The following is a 21,504-nucleotide window of genomic DNA, read 5'->3' as shown; positions in this document are numbered from 1 at the left end:
ATGCTTAGGGCTTGATCCTGAGAGATGCATAACACCTGCAGCTACGCTCAAGTCAGTACAATGAAATAGTTTTAGAAATAGAAATTTTAGAAATAAATAGCTATGATTTTTATTACTTGTCTTTAAGTGCCAAACTAATGTTGATGTTAAAAGATCAAATGGTCAAGTTGTTTGCACGTAAGCGTGCTGAGCGGGCCACTTGTTTAGATGCAATTAAGCAGCTGGATAAAATTAAGCTGGACAGGGGCAAGTAAGAATGTGGGTTACTGCTACCCCAGGTTTGGGAGTTTTCTGACTCCGGTACAAGTACAAACCTATTCTTGTATTGTAATCTATATGGTATTGTTCCATTTCAATCATTTAGAGGATTTTTAAAGCAGCATTTTATTTTCTTATTAAAACAAACAGATGACTGCCTAGATGGCTTGAATCTCTGCAGTGTCTGTGTTTTCCATCAAAGCTGTACACTGCTAGAACTGTGCCTTGAAAACTAACAATCAACGGGATGATGTTCAAAAGTAACATCTATTAATACAAAAAGAGGCTGTGGAATTAGAAATCTCTAACAGTGCTTTACAAGAATGACAGTCTAAAGACTTTTAAAGCTAAACGCCTTTTTAACAATTGGCTAAGACCTAGCAGGTAAACTGATTTCTTTTTAGAGAATGGTCCTCATGTTGCATTGGTGGTAACAGCAGTTAGTTGGTAGTACAGCTCCCGTAGCAAGTCCACCAGAATTATAGGTCTTTCTCTCAAGGTTTTCAGAAAATAGAGGAATTGGAAAATGAATAAATAAATAAAAACAGAAGCTGAGAGGAAGTCATTGAAATGAAAAGACCAATTTCCACTTAAGAAAAGGTTTATTGCTGGCATTGCTCGGGCACTCAATGGAGCAAGAGGCAGGGAGCGAATGACACCCACACCCTGTGAATCCTCTGCTCGACGGAGCTAAGAGAGCAGGGGCCTGGAACACATCCCGTGAGGGAGCTGCTCATTCCTCGTACTGTCTGGACTCGAGGGGACACAGTATTTCAGCAGACTACCAAGGAAATAGCATCTGTAACTATGACTCTGAGCCACTCAGTGTACTTACTCTACAACATTCCACCCGGTTGCAATAACAATACCCTAATTTTTAAATGTTGTTTTATGGTAGGTCTTTGTCAACTGAGGAATAACTTCATGCAGTATTTTGATTAAGCTGGCTGTGTAGGTAAGGCAGTAGATGGCGTATCATTTATGTCACTGACGTATTTCCTCTGGTTGCTTACAAACACATGCAGCACCGAGTGGGAGGACAGCCTACTTTTTGTATAGTTCAGTGTCCAACTTCATCTGCTCTTCAGAGATCCCATCTGAAACTATTTGAGGCAAGTTCTTAAGGCCTATTAAGGATTTTTTTTTCTTGTAGGGAGCTAACTATATAACAACAGGTTATCCTCTGGGCTTAGACTCTGAGTTAGGAGTGTTTGGAGATGTTACCTTTTTAAGACAGCTGGTCAGGCGTGGAGGCTTTATGAGCGACCAAGGTTTCCCCTGCTGTGAACGAGATAAAAAACTGAAGGTTTTTTAAGCCCTTACTTTGGTTGGAAGGCAAAAGTTGTTGATCTGGCACTCCGATCCATTAATTAGGGGACTAAGTTCAGTTTCTCATAGATCTTGCAATTTGGAAGCTAGATTTCTGCTGCATGTAACGGAGCTTCCACGTGTTAAAATTTAAAATACCAGATTTCAGTTTGAAAAATCGGTGAAAATTATGCCTGGAAAGAAACTCTTGATTAGCATGGAGCTTAGTGGGTTTTGTGCAGAGGTATTAGAGAGGTGGGGTGGCACCTCCAGGAAGCTGCTGTGGTAGCCCAGACACTGGGCGAGTTGCCTGCAGAATTGAGGTAGGCTCTGTGTGGGGAGCTGCTCTCCAGCCCAGCCACGCCAGCCTCTTCGGCAGCAGCTGTCCCCATGCAGTTGCTATCAGTTTTGGAGCAAATACGGTTAAGGTCTGGTTTTGCCCTCAGTATTCATGACAAAATACTTTAATGTTACACTGATAGTTTTCTGCAGCAAGGCCTGCAGAGCTTCAAGGAAGTTATAATATCTTAAGCATTTATGCTGTGCCTACGGGTAATAACTTTACTGTAATTTTCTGAAGATTCATTATCCAAAATCTTAATTCATTATAATAGCCCTTATGAAACATATAGAAACCAACATTTTCTTGTGTTTTCTTATTTGCACAGTGTGAGAGATTCATTGCTCTGTTTTAATTTGTTTCATGGGGTGCGTTTGAGTACATTCCATACAGTGCTGTTATTGAATTTCTGTGACTGTCATTATATAGCCATACAACCTTTAGGAACTCATATTCTGAGCTTCCCAGTTCTGTAATCTGCTTCACATTTAAGAATTGACATAATTAGCTTCTTCAGAGTTATAATGAGAGCACCAAAAAGAGAAGACCTTAAAGACAAAGCAAAGTTAAACATATCTAGGGCCAAAGAGTAGAGAAGTCAGAGAAATAAAGTTTTAGTGTAATTACCACATTATTTCTCTGTTTGAAGTTGTATTTACGTGCAAATGTTTTTGCTCTATAAAGTGTTGCTTCCACAATTTTATTTTCTCTTTCTTTTTGAAATGCAGCAGGCAGGGTTCAAGTAGTTGGGAAGTGTAAGGTTATGTGATTTGGATAACTGGTAAAGCTGCTAGGTGGTAAAAGATTCACTGGCTCCAGAGCTGGTGAACCTGCTGGCTCCCTTAAACACCCCAATTCCACTGAGGTGCCTTTCACTTTACAAATCTATTCACAAATCTATTTCACTGTTCTGTGAAATGGAGCAAAGAGCAAGGAAGCTGGTGGACGGGATAGAAAACAAGACTTAGGAAAAGCGACTGAGGGAGGGCATTGGGGTCGTTTAGTCTGGAAAAGAGGAGGTTTAGGGAGACCCCATTGCTCTCTACAACTACCTGAAAGGAGGCTGTTGGTCCCGTCTCTCAGGTGACAAGTGGCAGGATGTGAGGAACTGGCCTCAGGTTGCACCAGGGGAGGCCCAGAGCGGGACTCAGGCAGAAATTGGTCCCGCAGAGGGTGGCCGAGCACTGGGACAGGCTGCCCGGGGCAGTGGTGGGGTCCCCACCCCAGAGGTGTGTAAGGGACGTGTGGACGTGGTGCTTGGGGACACGGCTTAGTGGGGGCATGCGGTCGGTCGGGGGTGGCTGGGCCTGGTGAGCCCAAAGGTCTCCTCCAGACTGAGCAATTCCATGAATTTTTGATTTAATATGTTTGAAATTGTTGTTATTGAGGGTGTTTTGCTGGTCTCTTCTTTATTGTCACTCCCATGACTATTGCTGTCACCTGTGAGTGTTGCAGCCAGTGCTATTGCTTTTGCGTTGACGTGGTGGTATCAGCCCAGCTTGCTTTAAGGGCTTTGATTATGTGCTTGTACCTGTGAAGCTTACCTAACGTTGTAGCCTCATGTTACCACTTCTGTGGATTTCTCACTTTAATTCATAACCGATGTACATTGAGATGATGATAGTGATGTGATATTCGATGGTTCAGAAGCTCACATTTTGTGGCGATACCATGGCGTGCTCACCCAGCGTTGTGTGTCGATGCAGGGTTTGTATTGGAAGTTACAAATCCCACAGTTGTAAGGATTTGGGAATAATTGTGTAAAGGCTTTACAGAAGTCTTAAACTGGTTGTTTCCTACTGAAAGTTAATTATCCTGCTCCTTACTCGAAGTCTCCAGGGGGAACTGCAAACATAGCCTTGTTTCTTTCTCGCTGCCAGGAGGAAGGGGGAGGCCTGGGCTGGAGGCGAGCCAGCAGGTGGGCGCTTGGGCACGTCCCGGTCCCGCAGGTGCAGCCTCCCCAGCTCCACCGCTGCGTTCACCTTCCTGGCTCCGTGATGCGAACAAGGATGAGATCACTTCCACATGCAATTCCACATCCTTTTATGACCCCTTTCAACGGTGTTTTCCTCCTCCTTTTGAATACATAGCACGGTCTTTGTTGCTGAAGTGATTTTTATTATTATCTGTCCAAAATGCTTTATCATTAATTTTTTATAGCACTTAAAAGTCTAAGGGCATTTCATTGTTGTGGTTGGGGGCTGTTTGCTTTTCTATTTTTACATCCTAAGAGCGTGTTTCGGTTTGAAAATGATTTTGAAGAAGGTGTTTAAAATATCACGTTTATTTTAGCTTGCAATTTGTCACATTACAGACCGGGTAGTAGTTTTTATTACCAGCACTGTATTCATGCTGACTTGAAATGACCCTGTCACATGTGAAAACAAATCAGATTGTTGCTGTTAATGAGCTTTTCAATTTACTATTCAGTGGATCAGATAAGTGGATTTAAGAGGTAATGATCCTGCTTAGCACTCAAGCTTGGCTGTCAGATCCTAGTAGTTGTGGGAAATCCCCAGGGACAAAAGCGTTGACACAGTTCTTGATGGGATAATGGGAATCAAAGCTAATGGATGATAAAAGGAGTAGTAAGAGTTACAAGGATAATTGTGGATTAAAGCACTGCTCTTTGTCAACACTGACTGCTGGTTTAGTATTTATTTGTTAAACTCAGCCGTGGCTGAGAGCCCCGTTTGCCAACAGAGCGAGTGCTCCGGTCGCACTCGCCCGGCTGCTTTCCCTCCTCCTTCCCCTTCCCGAGGAAGGGAATTTGGAGATGTCGCTAAAATTGCAGCTGCTCCATTTCAGCAGTGTGCTGTTTAGGGATGCTTTTTCTTTTTCTTAGATTGGAAGATACGACTTTTATACTTGAATATGTTATTGTAGCTGCGGTTTACTGCAAATCATAGCTTTGCATTTACAGTGTGAATACGATATTTTGCAAGGTTTGAAAAACAGTATGTGCCTTTTTTCATATTTTGATTGTCCTTTCGCTACTGACTTCTGTCACAGCACATTACATTCATGCAATTACAAAAGGTGATATTTTAGCTTACAAGTTAAGTAAATTATCCTTGATGTTGATGCAATTTCTGGTTACAGCTGCAAGTTTATTTGCTCATGCCTTCATTATGCTCCAATTTAAAACTGAAGTTTTGGGACATGAAAATACAATTATTATTTTTTTGTTGGCTTCCTGAGCGGTAGAATACTGCTGGTTTGGTTTTTAACCAAAGTTGTAGCATTGCATCAGTAGCAGAACGGAAGTTGGTACAAGCAAATTTAGATACAGTAACATAGGTATTAAGTTATCTAACGTTCATTGGTATTTGTGTAGAATATATAATGTCGGCGAACAAAATTGACAGCTAGATGGCACCAGGCTTTCACTGCTGGGGAGCTGAGGCTGCCTGTGCTGGGCTCGGAGCTGCGTTTCAGACCTTGGTGATACTTGACTCGATCACGTAATATGGAAGAATTACATGTAACCCATAATACTTGTTTTAGTATCACTAAAGGTTGAAATGACTGAAATGAAATGTACCGACCTGCATTTAGCCTAGTCGTAAGCAAATAGCAGTGCTACTTGAGCTCAGGCTCGAGTGAGTTGCAGAGCATTGTGAAGTTTTGCAGTGCTCATTTCCCTTTTATTTCTCAAGTTGATTTAATCCAAATAAACATTTTTATCTGAAATAAATGTTTGGCTACTAAAACTACTAAAAAACTATATGAAGATTACACAGTAAGTAAAAAATTACACTTGGTGTGTGCTGCGTCTTTGTTATTGAATCATAACAGCAGTGTGATCTGGTAGGTGGGGTGCTGGGAAAACTCGGCTGGTAATTTCTCATGGATCTGAAGTAGAGGGAGAAAGTATACAACTAGAAGTTACTTGGCTGCCCCAGGAAGGGAGAACACAAAACTGAATGCCTGAGGAGTACCTGATTTTCTAGAGTTTGTGACTGGTAGTGCAGCAACGTGAAAGTGGAAGCTAAGGGACAGTGCTGAATCATATCCCACTGAGGACAGAGACCAACAAAAGAATGTTTTCTCTGTCCCTTTGCAACTTCGGTAATAAAACACTTTTTTGAAAAGAGGCAGGTTTGTTCTGTGAACCGTAAAGTGAGTTTAATGTGAAAATTTTCTTTCTCTTTTGTGGGAAGAAATGTTTGCAAGGGCGCTTAAAAGCTGATTGGCTCCAAAATTCACAAAACACATTATACAGTGTGTAAGTGATCTCTTACAAACGCTTTAGCTAGATTGGAACAGCAGGCATGTGTGCCTGTACTTTTCTCCTGCAAAAATAGGGAGAGGTTTTAGAATAAATTAAACTGCTGGTTCTTGTAAATGTCTATAATATGTTACTGTTGAAATGTTTATTTCCAGGTATATGCCCGAATGTCAGAAGTCTTAGGAATAACAGATGACAACCAGGTTCTAGAAACATTTATGACAAAAATGTGAGTTTATCCTTGGGTTCTATTCTGTATGTATTTTGTTTTGTCTTTAGTGTTTACTTTAAATCCGTGTTTTATTTTATGTTGTTAAGTTTACCCTTTGCTAGAATAATGTCTTCTGTAAATTTTAAATATTTCAAGTAAGGAATAACTATTTTTAAAAGCACCCTTATCTTATTTTCTGAAAATACCGCAGGCCTCTAAATAAACACTTAGAGATAGATAGGTACTCCAGAGTGCCTGCATCACTTCTAGAAATGGCTTATGGGAGGATAAAGCTGAAATTTCATAGATGCTTGTTCACGGACAGTCCTGGAATGAGCAGTTCCCTCCCTTCCCCACTTCTTGTTCCTGCACCCTCAGATGCCAGTAGAATTACCTGTAAAGCTTCATCATGATTCACGGCAGAGAGCTGACCAAGTTAAGCTAATCTTTCTTTGTTTTGGGGAGGTTGGTTTGATTTGCTTTTTGGCAAGATCTGGCAAACTTTACTCTTAGAAGTATGGATTCACATGGAAAGATTTTAAGGACTCATACTGAAGGATAAAAGGGGCATTATTGTCAGCCGTTCTCATCTCAGAGATAAGATGGTGTGTTTTTCTGTCAGACAAGTATTGCAGTACTTCTGAAGAATAAACCTAGAGAATTGCTCTTTTTCTTGTGCTTCTGTTGCAGTCTATAGGTCCAACAAAACTTCTAGGATTTTCTGTTTTATTACTTATGTCCTTAGTGAGACCTGAGAATTTGTCCTGACTGAAAAGTTCCATCTGACTCATTTTTTCTCTCAATTCAAAACAAAATGGTCTCTCCAAACAATTATGAATATCCACTAAAAAATCTGGGAAGTTCCAGGAGACAATGAGTTGTGTGTGTGCCCGGCGAAAGAGAAACGAGTACTTTAGGTCTTCATTCTGTGGTGAGGAAGACGTTGCATCCTGTCATTAACTTCACGTCCCCTAAATCTGACCTATATGACCATTAAATACTTTCTGTGGACTTAGACCTACTAGGGAAGCATCTCTTCTGGCATTGCCAGGTTAGCCATGACCTGTTCGGACAGTATTAAACATGAACTTGTCTTTTGCTGCCATGACTACCAACCTTGAGAAACAGTAGCAATTAAGACAAAGTCATTTGCTAACGGGGTTTAACTTCTGTATGGAAAATAAGGCATAAATGTTATGCTTCCTCTAAACCAGAAGCTGAGTATTGCATCCTGTCCTAGGATAACAATAGTACCCATCAAACCTTGATATTTATCTGGAGAATGCTTTGTAGACAGGTAGATGAGGGTGATGAATGGAAAAATATTGATAGATACTTACTGCAGAGTTTGTGGAAGCATTTCATGTCATGGAATTAGCTAGGCTTCACTTTGTTGTTTCAAAATACAGTGAAACTTGAACGAATGAGGAAAAAGAGGGAAGAGGACTTTTGTATGGAGACCAGATGAATCAGTTTGTTCCCTTTTTCTACTCTTTCATACCATTGCAAGGAAATCCATGTTACACTTGCTAATTGAGGAAATAGCAGTATATCATTTAACAAGTGTGATAAGTACTACATGTGTTTAGCTTGGATGTAGCTGGTTTTGCACAAGCACAGTAAATCAAGAGAAGATGGTGTTTTAATGTTACACGGAGGTTTTTACAAGGAAAACCAGGTAAATAAAAAGCAAAACTCAGTGCTGCTTTTTAGATTACGCATTCTGTGTTTGTATTTTCTCTTACTCTGTGGCTTACTGTATTTTTTTCAAAACATGCAGTTTATGAATTGTTCATTGATCAGATTGCAGATCATTTTCGTTTTGCAGAATGAATGTTACAGCTTGAATTGGACAATTCAGTCAGTATCTTTAAGAACTGACTGTGACGCTGTTGTCCAAACACACTCACGCTTGTGCTAATTAATAAACTAGCTTCTTCCCAGTGATAGCATGTCGATTGGAAAATCTGGGTGTGAAACCCAAACATACTGATGCATAATCCGACAAGTAGTGTCTGATGGGGCAATCCAGTCTGGCAGCATGTTTGATGATTTGTTACTGACACTAATCTTAACACATTTGAAGAGCAGTGGACAGGATACATGAGTGATTAAATCATTCACCTTTTTCTCTTAAAATACACTTTTAATAAAACATTAAGATGTTAACTCACCCTCATCGAATTCTGTCATTAACAGAAAACAATTTGAAATACTTTTTGCTGTAGCTACTAGTAGCTGCAGTAGCCACTGATCAGTTTATGGTTTAAAGGTTGCATTAAATAGGTATTCTCCAAAGTACAGAAATATTTTGAGATATATCAGTGTAATAGCTGTCCTTTAGATCTTTTGACAATAGTTTAAAGTGCTGCTGTCACATCAGGTCCTAGACTTCTTATCACACTTCCATTGGAAGTTAATGAATGTACCTTTTACTGAGTTCATCTTAAATTGTTTCTGGAGGAGTGAAGTTTTATGTAGGCAGATTATCTGTTAATGGCTGTATTTTCATCATAGTCTTAGCAGAAATTTATTGAGTACCTCTTTTAACATCACTGCCCTTGCTTGCTTTGACCATCATCTTAAAAGGTATACGTGTGACAGGGAAAAAGTCAGCTGAAAAAATACCTAGCCTCAAACCAAGTTTTTTCTAATATGCAAGGCACCTTGAGCCTTCTTAGCCATGTTCAGCAACTCTGGAGCAAGAGCAGAGCAGGTTCAAGGGGGGTTAAGCTGGGAGGAGGAAGGTGCGGGTGAAGACAGGTAAGGGGGAACCAAGGGCTTTTGAAGGAGGCAGTAGGGCTGCAGGGGATGATGAGATTCTGGAGGGCTATGACTTAAGGTCCCAGTCTGGCTCCTTAAACTTCCTCTTGCCTAGACTGTTCACCCGGGGTACTGGTTTTCAAAGCCACATGCTGTTCTTCTGTCTGTCTCGAGCTCTATCCTTTTTACTCCTGCTTCCTCCCAGAACAGCCATGTCACGTATTCCTCTTGGCCTGCTGGGAAGTGGCTCGAGGCCAGGACTCTTTTGGCAAGGAGTGAGGCACTGTACCCAGAAACGACAGCAGTTCTTTTCTTCTGTGGGTCCTCTTTTTGAGCAGTAGCTACCCACCTGTTTTGATCCTTCCCCGTATAGGTAAGAGGCAAGGAGACATTTAGACTGGGGTAGTTTTAGTTCCATCTGCTCCTTGAATCTCTCCTGGGTGTCTGGTCCTAATTGTCTTTTATTTATTTTGGCAGCAAGCACCTTTCCTCTCCTTCATGAATTCTTTGTAAGCCTCTTAGGGTTCCTTTCAGTTATTATCAAATACATGTGGACATGATTTATCATGAGGTAGATTAACAGAATGTTCACCCAAATGCTTAGTATTTTTGGTATAACATGATAAAATAGCTGAAACATGAATGAAAGATGCGCATCCAACACTGCTGTCAGATTTTTTTTTAACTGCTGTTACGATTTCACTGTGGTGGATACACACACACATACATATAAATAGAGAGATTTTTCCATGTAGTGTTTAAATTCTAGTCATAAAAAGTCTGGATCTCTGCATATTATTCTGAACACTCAGAACTTACACGACTCCATGAATCACAGCAAACTAAAACTTGACACTTTTATTCATAACAGTATGTGTATTTTTTTTTTAACTATTCACCTTTGTCCAGCTCTAATGAAAAGTATATATCCAATCACTGTCATTGAGCCACAGAGAACTTTTATTGTAAATGATGATAATGTACAAGAAATAATTAAAACATGACTGTACGGAGCCTTCTTCCCAACAAATTGCTGTCTTCATTATTACTGAAACACAATTATCACGCAAGGAAGATATTTTCAAAGTTCTTTTAGGGGATTTGGATGGTTGTTTCTCCTACTTTTTAATGGCAGTTTGGTAGCAGACACCTTAAGCAACTTTGAAAGTTTAGTTTAAATTGTATGATTCTTTTTGTCTTTTTGATTTCTATAACACAAGTATATCTGTATTCTTGAGACAAAGGCTATTCCTAAATTTACATGATTCAGGCTTTCTAATTCACTCTAATTCTGCTCTAATTGTTTGTTTGTTTTTACTATTTAAAAAGAAATCTCCAAATGTGCTGGTGTACAGCAAATGTCATCTCTTCTGGCTGGGTAGCAAAATATCTTTGACAAGATACATATCTTTGACCATCCATGTGGCCAGATGGATTTTCTCTTTGTATAGTACATACTCACTCTTTAGTGGTCCCTATTCTTTGCTGACTTCACACTTTTATTAAAAAAAAAAAAAAAAAAAATTTTTGCTTTTTTATCTTCTATCCCTGATTCTCTGTTTTCTTCCAAAATTTTCTTTTTAAAATTGTATTGTACATTTTTCAGTTCTGTCTTCTAAGCTGGGCATCCCATTCCTGTGCTCCACCAGTATTATTTCCAGTCCTCAACTTCCATAAGAGCTGTTACATCTTTTATGAAGGGGACTGTCCTTCAGTGTGCATCCTGTGTGCATCCTTTTAATAGGAGTGTGATACAGTCCATGTGTTTGAAAAGATCTTTCTGTATACAGTAAGGATAGGGCAGGAAATTAAGGACAGTAAAATGGGTTAGAAAACAAAAATGTCACAAAATGGATTTAAGGGGCTGGAAGTGGATGTCGCTGTTTTTTTTTTTGTTTGGTTTGTTTTTTTTTGTTGTTTTATTTTTTTCAACTATCATAAAAACTTGGAATGTGCAAAGAATTTTGATTCTTCTGTGGATGGATGAAACTTTTCCCAGAGAATTGTAAATTGGCATATATAACCACTATTTGCCTTCCCGTTCTATATTTTAGATTTAAAAAAAACTCTAAAGTTGTACTTCTAAGTCACAAGGGCAGAGGTGATTGGTGCACTGATAGAACTGCACTAGTAAGCAGTGATGGTGACGGGAGGTCTCAGAGCAAACTGGGGGGTTCTAAGGGGAGAAAGCTGGGAAGTTTCACGTTCTTTGGTGTAGCTTTTAGAAGCTAGGCTTTTATTCTTGTCCTTTTACAAAAAGGTGAACTAAAAGCAAATATTTGTAAGTATACTGGATTCTTAATGGTGTTTAATATTTTTTAAATTCTCATAGCTCTATTCATTTTTCTGCACCTAGTTCAGTATTTTAATGCTGTGTAGTTATCAAAATTGCAAATATTTTGCCATTTTTTATTACCACTTTTCTTGTATTTGCCTTTAAAACGTGTTCAGTGCTGCTTATAACCATAACCATTTCTGTTAATTTGGATTGGTTTAGCTTTTGATGAAACTCTGTCTTTCTGTGACTCATTTGAAACTTTATGATAGGTTGTTCTGACTCAGTTTCACTTAGTTCATATTTTAAGTCAATAAGCCACTTGAGAGAGAAAGAGATAAGGACACCAGCACTTGGATTTAAGAGCTGTCTTGCCATGATTTCTGTGAGAGCTGTAAATTTTTTCTCCTCTTTCATTCCTTGGTTTCTCTTCCTTTAATGGTGGAAAATCAGTTTTTGTATTCTGAGATTCCTCTATGGATCTTTACAAATTTTCTCAGATACTTAAAATCCTTCACAGATGTTTCTTAAAGTATTACATTTTATGTGCCTTTCATATTGTCTGATATTGATAAGGCAAAAACAAAAATTGGAACTGCTAAGATTATAATGGATTTTTTTCAGCCTCTCTTCACTCTTGAGTACTTCTCTAGCTTTTATATTATTACTTTATCTTTCAGCATCCAAGTACAGACATGAGAAGATATACAATTTAAAAAAAAAAAAGTCATGAAATGTTGAAGAGCCTTCCTTATATAGTTTTAATTTTCTCTTCAAGCTGTTGCTGTGACTTCTTGTTTTTCTTTAAATGTCTTACATTTAGCTACTGAAGGACAAGGGTTTTGCTCTTTTGCAAAGTAGCCTTTTTATGATTTTGATATTGATGTCACATCCGGATAGTCCAAATTCATTTTTATTGCATTGTATGGTATATACTTGTTAAGGATTTAGTGCAACTATAAACATCTCCAGAACTCCCCATAGTAGGGATAAACTATGAATTATGGACTTGCTAGAATGGGCTATTTCTTTAAGGCAATTTGAACCTCTGTAGCTCTTCATAGAGATTTTGTTAAGTAAATCAATGTTTGTTTGCAAATATAAATTGAGGAATACTGCTTTGGTAATTGCATTGTTGTTTGCCTTTTCCTGAGCAAATAATACTAAACAGTCAGATGCCTTAAACTGCATTCTTGGGTTTATAACTTCCTGAAAAAGAGGTTTAGTGTATGTGGTGTAGTGCATTCCTTAGCCTGTGTATATGTAAAAGATGGCAATAATCAACGCTGATTTTAAGGCAGTGAACATCTCATCTTCAGGTCCTCCATTCCCAAAATTTAAATCCTACTGCTTCACTGTGTAAATAGCTGGTGCTGGTTATGCCTCTTAGATCATCAGCTTTCATCAATAGGTCTGACAGCTTAAAGTCAGAATTGTTACGCTTATTCTGTGGACAAGGAAACAGAGGCATACAAATGTAAATTTACTTATTCTTCATCACCTGGGAGTTTGAGATAGACCCTAGGAATTTGTTGTCTTGATCAGGAATAGGTTTTCTATTTCTCCAGATGAATCCAGTATCAGAAACTGTGCTCGCATTCTCTCTTATACAGCATTCTCTCTCCATCTGAAGGAAGGGGGATATGCTTTCTTATGGCTTTCTGATAAGGTGGGAGTGAATGTTCCCAGAAGAGCACGGCTCAGTACTTGCCTTCAAAAAAGGGAGCGAGGAGCAAGCAACCTGTTCTAGGCCAGGCAGCCCAAATGGGATTCTTAGAGGAGTACTAGAAAAAGTTTTACGTTTTAAAAAAGTTTTACTGGTAGTTGGTCTATAACTGTGATCAGTGTGTTTCAGCTACTTTTTTTGTGTTAATTTTTTCTTGGACTTGCTGGCAGGAATGTACAACCAAAACATGAAGTATCAAACATTTGGGCTTCAGTAAGATTCGTGACACTGACCTGCGTGACATTCCCTTAAGAAAGCTAGCAGATGCCCGACTACAGGATCAGTGACTTAACTTACTGTTGTAACCACTTCTCACTTGAGAAAAGTGCCATTCCTCCACTTTACAGGCTTCAATTTACCTGTTTCATTTGAAGGCTCCTGACATCTTTTCACCTCCTAACTAAGTCTAGTAGCTGAACAAACAGCAGATGCCATCCCAGGTCACTTAGGTGTCTTTGTGCTGCCCTGCACACGGTATAGAAGAAACTGTAGAAGCTCTTAGCTGTAGGTTTCAAGTCTCACAGTTAACCTGTTGGAAGGCAGTAGAGCAAGTCATTGTCACCAAAAATGGGAAGATGTTGTACATGGTTGGTGGTCCCCAGGGACTGGTAATATGTCTAATGTTACCCTGTATCATAATTTGTGTTGGCTCATTAATAAGAGAATACTCTTCCAAAATGCCAGTGTCTGATAGCGGTTGCAATTAGGGAAATGCAGTATCCCGAGTATCTTCACTGTTAGTTAAGTGCTTGGTATTGGAAAGAGGGAAGAGGTAAATAGGGATTAGTATAAGAACCATAACGCAGAATTTCACTGGGAGTTGGGTGCAGCGAATCCAGCTCATTGAATCTGTCCCTCTAGTTTTTCTGTACCCTATTTCTCCTATGTTGAAGGGGAATTATAGCAATTTGGTTTTATCTCATGGAGAACTAGGCTGATAGATACTGCAGAAGTTAAGTGGCCAGATTTTATGTAGAAAAATGAGATAGATATAAGTCGGGGTAAGCTTCATTTAATTATTACATATAATAAAGGAATATTGTTTTTTATTTTTTTAATTAGGATATTTGTTACAGGATTATAAAATGTTTGAATCATTTGTTCAGGATAAAAACATTGGGCATACTTTCATAACATTATCTTATAAATGGAAAATCCTAAGACTTATCACAGGAATATATTCATAGTATAGCGCTCTACTAGTTTGAGCTTTTGTATGGCAATTCTCAGAAAGAGAAATTTGTGTTATAAAATCACATTTTTTTATTTATTCTAGTGTTACAAATCTTAAATACCGGGGAAGATGTGAGCCTGTGATTTTAAGAACTCTTCAGTTTCTAAATGACCTTTCAGTTGGATATCCTTTTTGTTGTATATGACACTATGTGCAAATAATAAGGTAAAATTTAATGAGATTGTTGTTGTTGTTTTATGTGCCACATTTTAAAACCAATCAGGATGTTAATGTTTATTTGTTTTGGTTTATCTTTTCCTCTGCATGGTTACTGGTTTTTAAAAGGCAGGGTTATTTTCACATAATTCTTAGCAGCAAATGAAAAATGTAACTAGTTGCTTATGGTTATCTATCCCATTCAGAATCTTCTTGAAGTCAATACTGGTGATGAGTTCAACAGTATTGAGAACAGGATTGATTCTGTAAGCAGCTGGGAACAGGATTGGTTCTACTTTGAGGATGAGTTAACTAAGAAAAGAAGCATGAGTCAAATTTTAAACACAAGCCTCTTCATATGTTTTATTTTTGCCTCACTGGAAGTTCCTCACTCTGTCAATGTCATCATTAACACTGAAGAAAGCCACAATTTTGCATAAGGATGTTTGTCTGGGTTCTAGTATGTGAATTTTTTTCCCAAGTCATTGATGCTGAGTTGCTATTTGTTGCAAACCTTTTGTAACTTGTGCTAATATTCACTTGAGTATCCTTAGTTGGAGAAGAATACGATATGTGGCCTTCCAGTACCTAAAGGGGGCCTACAGAAAAGATGGGGATGGACCCATTGTCAGGGTGTGTAGTGATAGGACAAGGGGTAATGGCTTTAAGCTAAAGGAGGGTAAGTTTAGATTAGATAGAACGAGGAAATTATTTACACTGAGGATGGTGAGGCCCTGGAACAGGCTGCCCAGAGAAGCTGTGGATGCCCCATCCCTGGAGGTGTTCAAGGCCAGGTTGGATGGGGCCCTGGGCAACCTGATCTAGTAGGAGGTGTCACTGCCCATGGCAGGGGGGTTGGAACTGGGGGATCTTTTCTAGACAGGAGTACAGACTGGGAGAAGAGCACACTGAGAGCAGCCCTGCAGAGAGAGACTTGGGGGTTCTGGTGGACAAAAAGCTTGACATGAGCCAGCAGTGTGCGTCTGCAGCCCAGCAGGCCAACTGCATCCTGGGCTGCATCACCAGAGAGGTGGGCAGCAGGGAAGGGAGGGGATTGTCCCCCTCTGCTCTGGCCTCGTGAGGCCCCACCTGGAGTCCTGCATCCAGGTCTGGGGCTGCCAGCACAAGAAGGATGTGGACCTGTTCGTGCAAGTCCAGAGGAGGGCCACAAAGATGCTCAGAGGGCTGAAGCACCTCTCTTGTGAAGAAAGGCTGAGAGAGCTGGAGATATTCAGCCTAGAGAAGAGAAGTCTCTGGGGAGACCCCATTGTGGCTTTTCAGTACTTAAAGGAGTCTTATAAAAAGGATGGAGAGGGACTCTTTACTCAGGTCGATAATGATAGGACGAGGGGAAATGGCCTTAAACTAAAACCATTCTATGATTCTAAAAGATGGTAGATTTAGACTACATGTTAGGAAGAAATTCTTCACTGTAAAGGGTAGTGAGGCACTGGCACAGGTTGCTCAGAGAAGCTGTGGATGTCCCATTCCTGGAGGTGTTCAAGGCCAGGGTGGATGGGGCTTTGGCCAACCTGATCTGGTGGGTGGCACCCCTAGAATGACAGGGGGGCTGGAACTAGATGGTCTTTAAGTCCCTTTCCAACCCAAGCCATTCTGTGATTCTAAGGACGATCATTCTTCATTCTTTGAATTTTCAGTGAATTGAGCAAGAAGATTTTTTTTTAAAAGTGGTAGTTATTTTTGCTGTGACAAAATATGTATAGGTATACAACAGATAATAAACCACCAGAGCTCATGAAAACACTCAATAGTGAAATCCTTTGCTGTTTTAAAATAAAAACAACTTTTCAGTAGTTTTCTAGAGAAGATTAATTGTTAGACAAGCAGAGGGGTAGGCAGGTGGAATATGACGACTGGAATCATTTTATTTCTCCATAGAATTCTAATCATATAAGAAGAATTTTAATATATTTCCTTGGGTTGAAAGATGATTGTAGCTTTCCACATTCTGTAAGTGAATTTCGTTCAGTGAAAATCAAACAATGTGTACGTTGACATACCATTGAACAGCTAACTCGAGATATTCTTAAATATGCATGTTTATGTTCTCATGGCATCACAGAAATAGGACTGGAAAGGACTTGAAAGTGAAACTTTACTAAAAATTTTTACAAAAACACAAGGGAATTTATTTCATTAATAAGATTTATGAAGAGACTAATGAGTTCTCTCTTCTTTTATGGGATATACTTATGGCTTCAGTAGGGTTCAAAACATAAAAGTAACCAAGAAATTTAACATGGTGCCCCTAACTTACAATGCTCGCTTATTTATTCATACATGTATACTTGCTGAAATAATCAGCCTGATGTTATTGTTAAAGCCAACAAGCATCTAGCATTTCATATGGTATTATGGAGGCTTTCAAAGGCGTTTATTCACATGCTAGCTCTCAGGAATGGGGAGTCAGTATAAACTACTGACGTAAATAATACTTTTTCCAAGGCTGAAATGTCTTGATAGTTTTAGTTTTCAAATTACTCAAATTATATTTGCAGTAAATGAGTTTCTGCGCATGAAATAGACATAATAATATCAGGACCTAGAGAGGATGAAAAAATAGATGTTTAATAACCCAAGCTCTCCTGAAGAATAAAATTGTGATGAAATTGTATTTTTCTTTGCAGAAACTTGCTAACTGTTGCAAGAGCAGTTTCAGACCCCTATGCATAGTCAGGATGTAAAGCAGCACTGCCTTCATAAATATACATCTTAAACCTCATTGGAAATGTTTAAAGACTAGTAAAAAGTGAGATTAACTGAAAACATAAATACCAAAAATGTATTCAATTATTTCTCAGTGAAAATACTTCAAATTCTGAGAACAGTAGCTTTTCTGCTTAGATGGGTGGGGTTGTACAAAGACAGCTTTAATGCTGGTTCACTTCACTGTGATGTTGTATTAGTTAAGTTTAAAATTGTGTTCCATGGCAAACCATAAAAGATTTCAAAAGTATTAGACACCCACTTTTGTGCTGGAATTTAATATGCAACTTTTTATTGGAAAATAATCGTCCTTGTCTGGCAAAATCCACCATGCAATATTTCTGTTAGTAGGCATAATGCAATAAAGACAGGGAGGGCTATTTATCACTACAAATTTTGAGGATTTCAGGATTCTTTTTATTATTTTAATATATTTCTTTGGTATTAAATCAGAAAAATGATAAATTACACCTGTCGAGGCTGTTTTTCCTTTTTCCCAGAAAATGATGTACAACCCAATTTCACTGGTCATTTTGGCTTTTAAAGATATGTATTTTTTTCCTATAAAAAACTCTACCAATAGTTTTTTTTAATAATAATACTGAAGTACTTTTTATTTCAAACATATGAAGTAGTTTATAACTACTTCCTGGCATTGCAAACTTTGGCCTTTTCACATTATATTAGTGTTTTTTTTTTTAAAGGTATTAGGTATATATTGCTTTGAAAGAAACAGAGTATTGTTAAGATGCTGGATCCAGTGGATCAATTTTCAGTATTTGATATAGATTAAATTGTGGCTAGCCTGAAAGGTTAAAATAATAATTTATTTAATTTCAGTACTTGTCCTGTAAGTCAATCAGGTTCTAGACAGTCTTCAAAATTGGTATTTTTTTGTGTGTTTAATACTCTTTTTCTAAAGGATAATCTAGAATTAAAAGCAAATAATAATCCCAGTAGCTGTACTGTATAGTAGAGGAGGAAAAAAATGAAAAAAACATAGGACATTATTAACAACAAAGGCAACAAATGATTGGAGCTGGTGTCATGGTTTACATTACTTTCACAATTATTCCAGGTTTGCATATTTCGAAATATATTAGCCCAATTTGATTTCAAAGCTCAGTTATTTGAATTATAAATCATTATGTCCCTCCTAGCTGATCAGTCCTGAAATATCTTTGAATTCATTTACATAATGGAATATGTTACTCATTCCTTTATGTCTTTGAAGCCATAGTGCTCCCTCATGCTTGTTTATTTTTTTCTAATAATTAACTTCTTCACTGTATATTTTTGTATCAAAATAACTGCAGTTTCACTGTTACTTTGTACGATAGCTTGAGTTAAAATATTTATGGTCTCTCAAAAATTCTTTATCTGTGTCTTTGTTAGTCTTCCAGTGTTATGAAAGACTCTCTTTTAACGGGGAAAAAAGAATGTAGCTTTGCAGTATAAAAACAGGCAATGATATGTAAAATGCTGTAAGTTGACAAAAGAATCATCTTAAAACTAGATTAGGAGATTTTCTAGTAGCAGCTATAAAACCTATTGGTATGTTTTTACCTGTTAAAAAAAAATCCATTTAAAATGAAAAAGGAAATTGTTTGTTCCTATAAAAGTAATCCAACATAACACTTGCACCAATTATTTGCAAGAATGACAGAGTGAAGTACTTGGAGAGGGAGGAAAAAAATAACAACCAGCGATAATAAGAGTTACGAGTATTTGTAAAATCTTCTATGTCTGTACAGGAGCATATGCACTCCTGTAACGTTATGCAATCACATACTGATTATTTCCTAAAGACCTTCATCAATGCCAGTGATGAACTGTGTTCAGCAAATGAATGAGTCCTATTTTTATAATACTTGTCATAGAATGTACAAGCCCATAAGTCTCTTCTTTCATTTCATGCCTTCATTGCCTGTGAATGTTGATGCTTTTTGAATATTTCTATGGCATTTCTGAAAAAGTATATTAGTATACTTGGATATGTCAATGCAGAACTGAGACACTGGAATTTAACTGACTTGCTGAAAGTCATAGAGCAATTTTACTTCAAATGAAGGAGAAGCAGGAGTAAGAAAATCCAGGCCATTGCTTTGCCCATGTCCTCTCCTCACTTGCAGACATCCCTGGTGGCAGCAGTTACCTGCTGAACAAAGCTCACAGAGGTGTTGTCATGGCGCTTACTGGAATGGCCGGTGTTATCTCCTTCCCCCAAGCCCAAGTTCATTTGAGCTGGGGAATTAGCATGTCTTCATGTGGTTAAAGATGCTTGTAATTTGCAGCTAGGAAAGGATTCAACTTGCGAAACAAGTCTTGAGCTTTTGACCTTTAAGGCCTTCTCTAACTTAATTTTTGCAAGTTCAGCTTTTGATTTAATACAGAATAGGTTACTTTTATGTTACTTAGTATGCATCTCCCTGGGAGCCATTGTGTACAAGAAGGTGCAGTCGGACTGAGGGTTACCATGCCGGGACGGGGCCAGGCAGCTGCTGTGGAGAAGTCGGGAGCTCTGCTAGTGTGGCGCAGAGGCCCAGGTGGCGGCCAGGGCCTAGCTCCGTACCGTGGTGGTTACTTGTCATCTGCATCGTCACTGCCTTCAATTTGGCCAGTCTGTGGAATGGAGGAAGTCAGTTAATGCCTAGCAGTGGTCAGTTAGGTTGGCTTTATGTGTACAAGGTTGAAAAATTGGCGTTACTGTGGAAGTATCCATAGATACATCTAAAATTCCCTGCTGTACCACCTTGTGTTTGGCTTTGCTTCTGAGCCCTTGTATGCTCCTAAGAAATTTCCATTTGCTTCTTAAACATCTGAAAATTCTTTGGTTTAGTGGTTAACATAGTTGAATATGGATGAGATACACTTTTATTTGTTGTAACTGAAATAATGACAGGCCTGTAAGATCACATCCATGATTTTGAGGCCATGACTTCAGTGCTGCTGCCCATCCCATTGCCAAGGCCAGTCTTCAACACAGGCAGTTGCAGAAACACTTCTTTTCTACCATGCTGATAACATGGGGCTGTCTGGGGAAAACACACTACCATTTATTATCGGAAACTCTCTGTTTAATTATAAAAGTCATTTAGTTCATTTGTCTCTTTTGTGACTAGAATATATGCCATGAAAAGTAATTGCTTTAATTAATAATAGATTAGGTCTTTAATGTACTAAAGAATATCTCCATGACATATTTCTAGAAGAATTTCAAGATATTTTTTTTTAATTTACATTTATTGTTGTTTCAGTTAGTTTTTTTTTTTTCTGACTAAAAATTCCTGAAACTGTGTACAACCTGATAATGTAGTCATAATATTGCAAGGCTGATATTTCCTTAACACCTGCTACTTATAGTCTCCTAAAAAAACTTGTGAAAATAGAGGCTGTGAAGTTCATGCTTCAGAACCACACAGTAAGTTTTCTTACAACGTTAAAAAATGTTAAGTTTGTAGTAAATTTTGTACAATGCTAAACTTTTCACACACTTGTGTTTCAACAGAGTAAGCACTTCCCTTTCTTGGGCATCAGTGATAATTACAGCCTCAGTGACCTTAGGTGCCGGACAATGTTCTACACTGCTCTCACTCGTCTTCTCATGGTAGATTTAGGTAAGGTCCTCCTCAGACATCCCTGAGATGCCTTGCTGTCTTGTTAAGAGTTAGTAATGCTATGGATTTTTAAGTTTATTTAACTAATTAAAAAGCAGTTTAATTGTACAATAAATATTTATTTATAGTGGTATTTAAATCACTGCCTATTAACTTTAGAGATTCATGGCATTAAGCAATGACAGCCTATTTGTTGCCTTCTTTTGGAGAAATAAGCAAGACAAGTTGATATTTGTTATTTTTTTTCCACATAGAAGCACTTCTTTTATCAGATATGAGGTATTTACAAAATACACGATTAAATAAGTGCTTTGAGATTCTCGGTAATGTACTGATTATGCCAGAACTTTCCAGGTTCTAGTAAAAGTATTGTTGTTTTTTTTTTTTTAATTCATTTATTCATGCAAGTTCCTAATATACAAAAACCTTCAGTTTAGTAAGAACAGTAGGCAGAATTCTGCAGTTCAACCAACAATACTTGAGCATGCACTTGGTATTACATCTTGAGACGTTTTTCGGAAATCAGAGCAGTTAGATGCATGTAAAACTCAATGTAATAGCTCAATGTAATAAAGGATTCAGTCACTTGGAATCCAGGCACAACCTTTGGCCACCAGACTAAAAGGCAGAGCTCCATCTGCATTGCCTACCTCTTTCT

The 21,504-nt window shown here is 38.3% G+C and overlaps 1 protein-coding gene across 6 annotated transcripts in view; it reads left to right on the top strand.

The window, feature by feature from the left end:
* The window catches only part of RANBP17 (RAN binding protein 17), a 160,956-nt gene that overhangs the window by 78,582 nt on the left and 60,870 nt on the right, over positions 1-21,504 (top strand). For 5 of the 6 annotated variants that reach the window (XM_040573613.1, XM_040573614.1, XM_040573615.1 and 2 more), the window contains exons 15-18: positions 6,293-6,366; positions 14,389-14,469; positions 20,587-20,650; positions 20,738-20,846. In XM_040573613.1, coding sequence (XP_040429547.1) covers positions 6,293-6,366; positions 14,389-14,469; positions 20,587-20,650; positions 20,738-20,846 — 328 coding nt within the window. The remainder of the gene's footprint in view (positions 1-6,292; positions 6,367-14,388; positions 14,470-20,586; positions 20,651-20,737; positions 20,847-21,504) is intronic. The other variant, XM_040573616.1, reaches the window with a different exon arrangement.

Source organism: Cygnus olor, chromosome 14 (genome assembly GCF_009769625.2).
Source record: "Cygnus olor isolate bCygOlo1 chromosome 14, bCygOlo1.pri.v2, whole genome shotgun sequence".
NCBI lineage: Eukaryota > Metazoa > Chordata > Aves > Anseriformes > Anatidae > Cygnus > Cygnus olor.
Note: the sequence above shows the minus strand (reverse complement) of the source record. Positions and strands in the feature narration are given on the sequence as shown.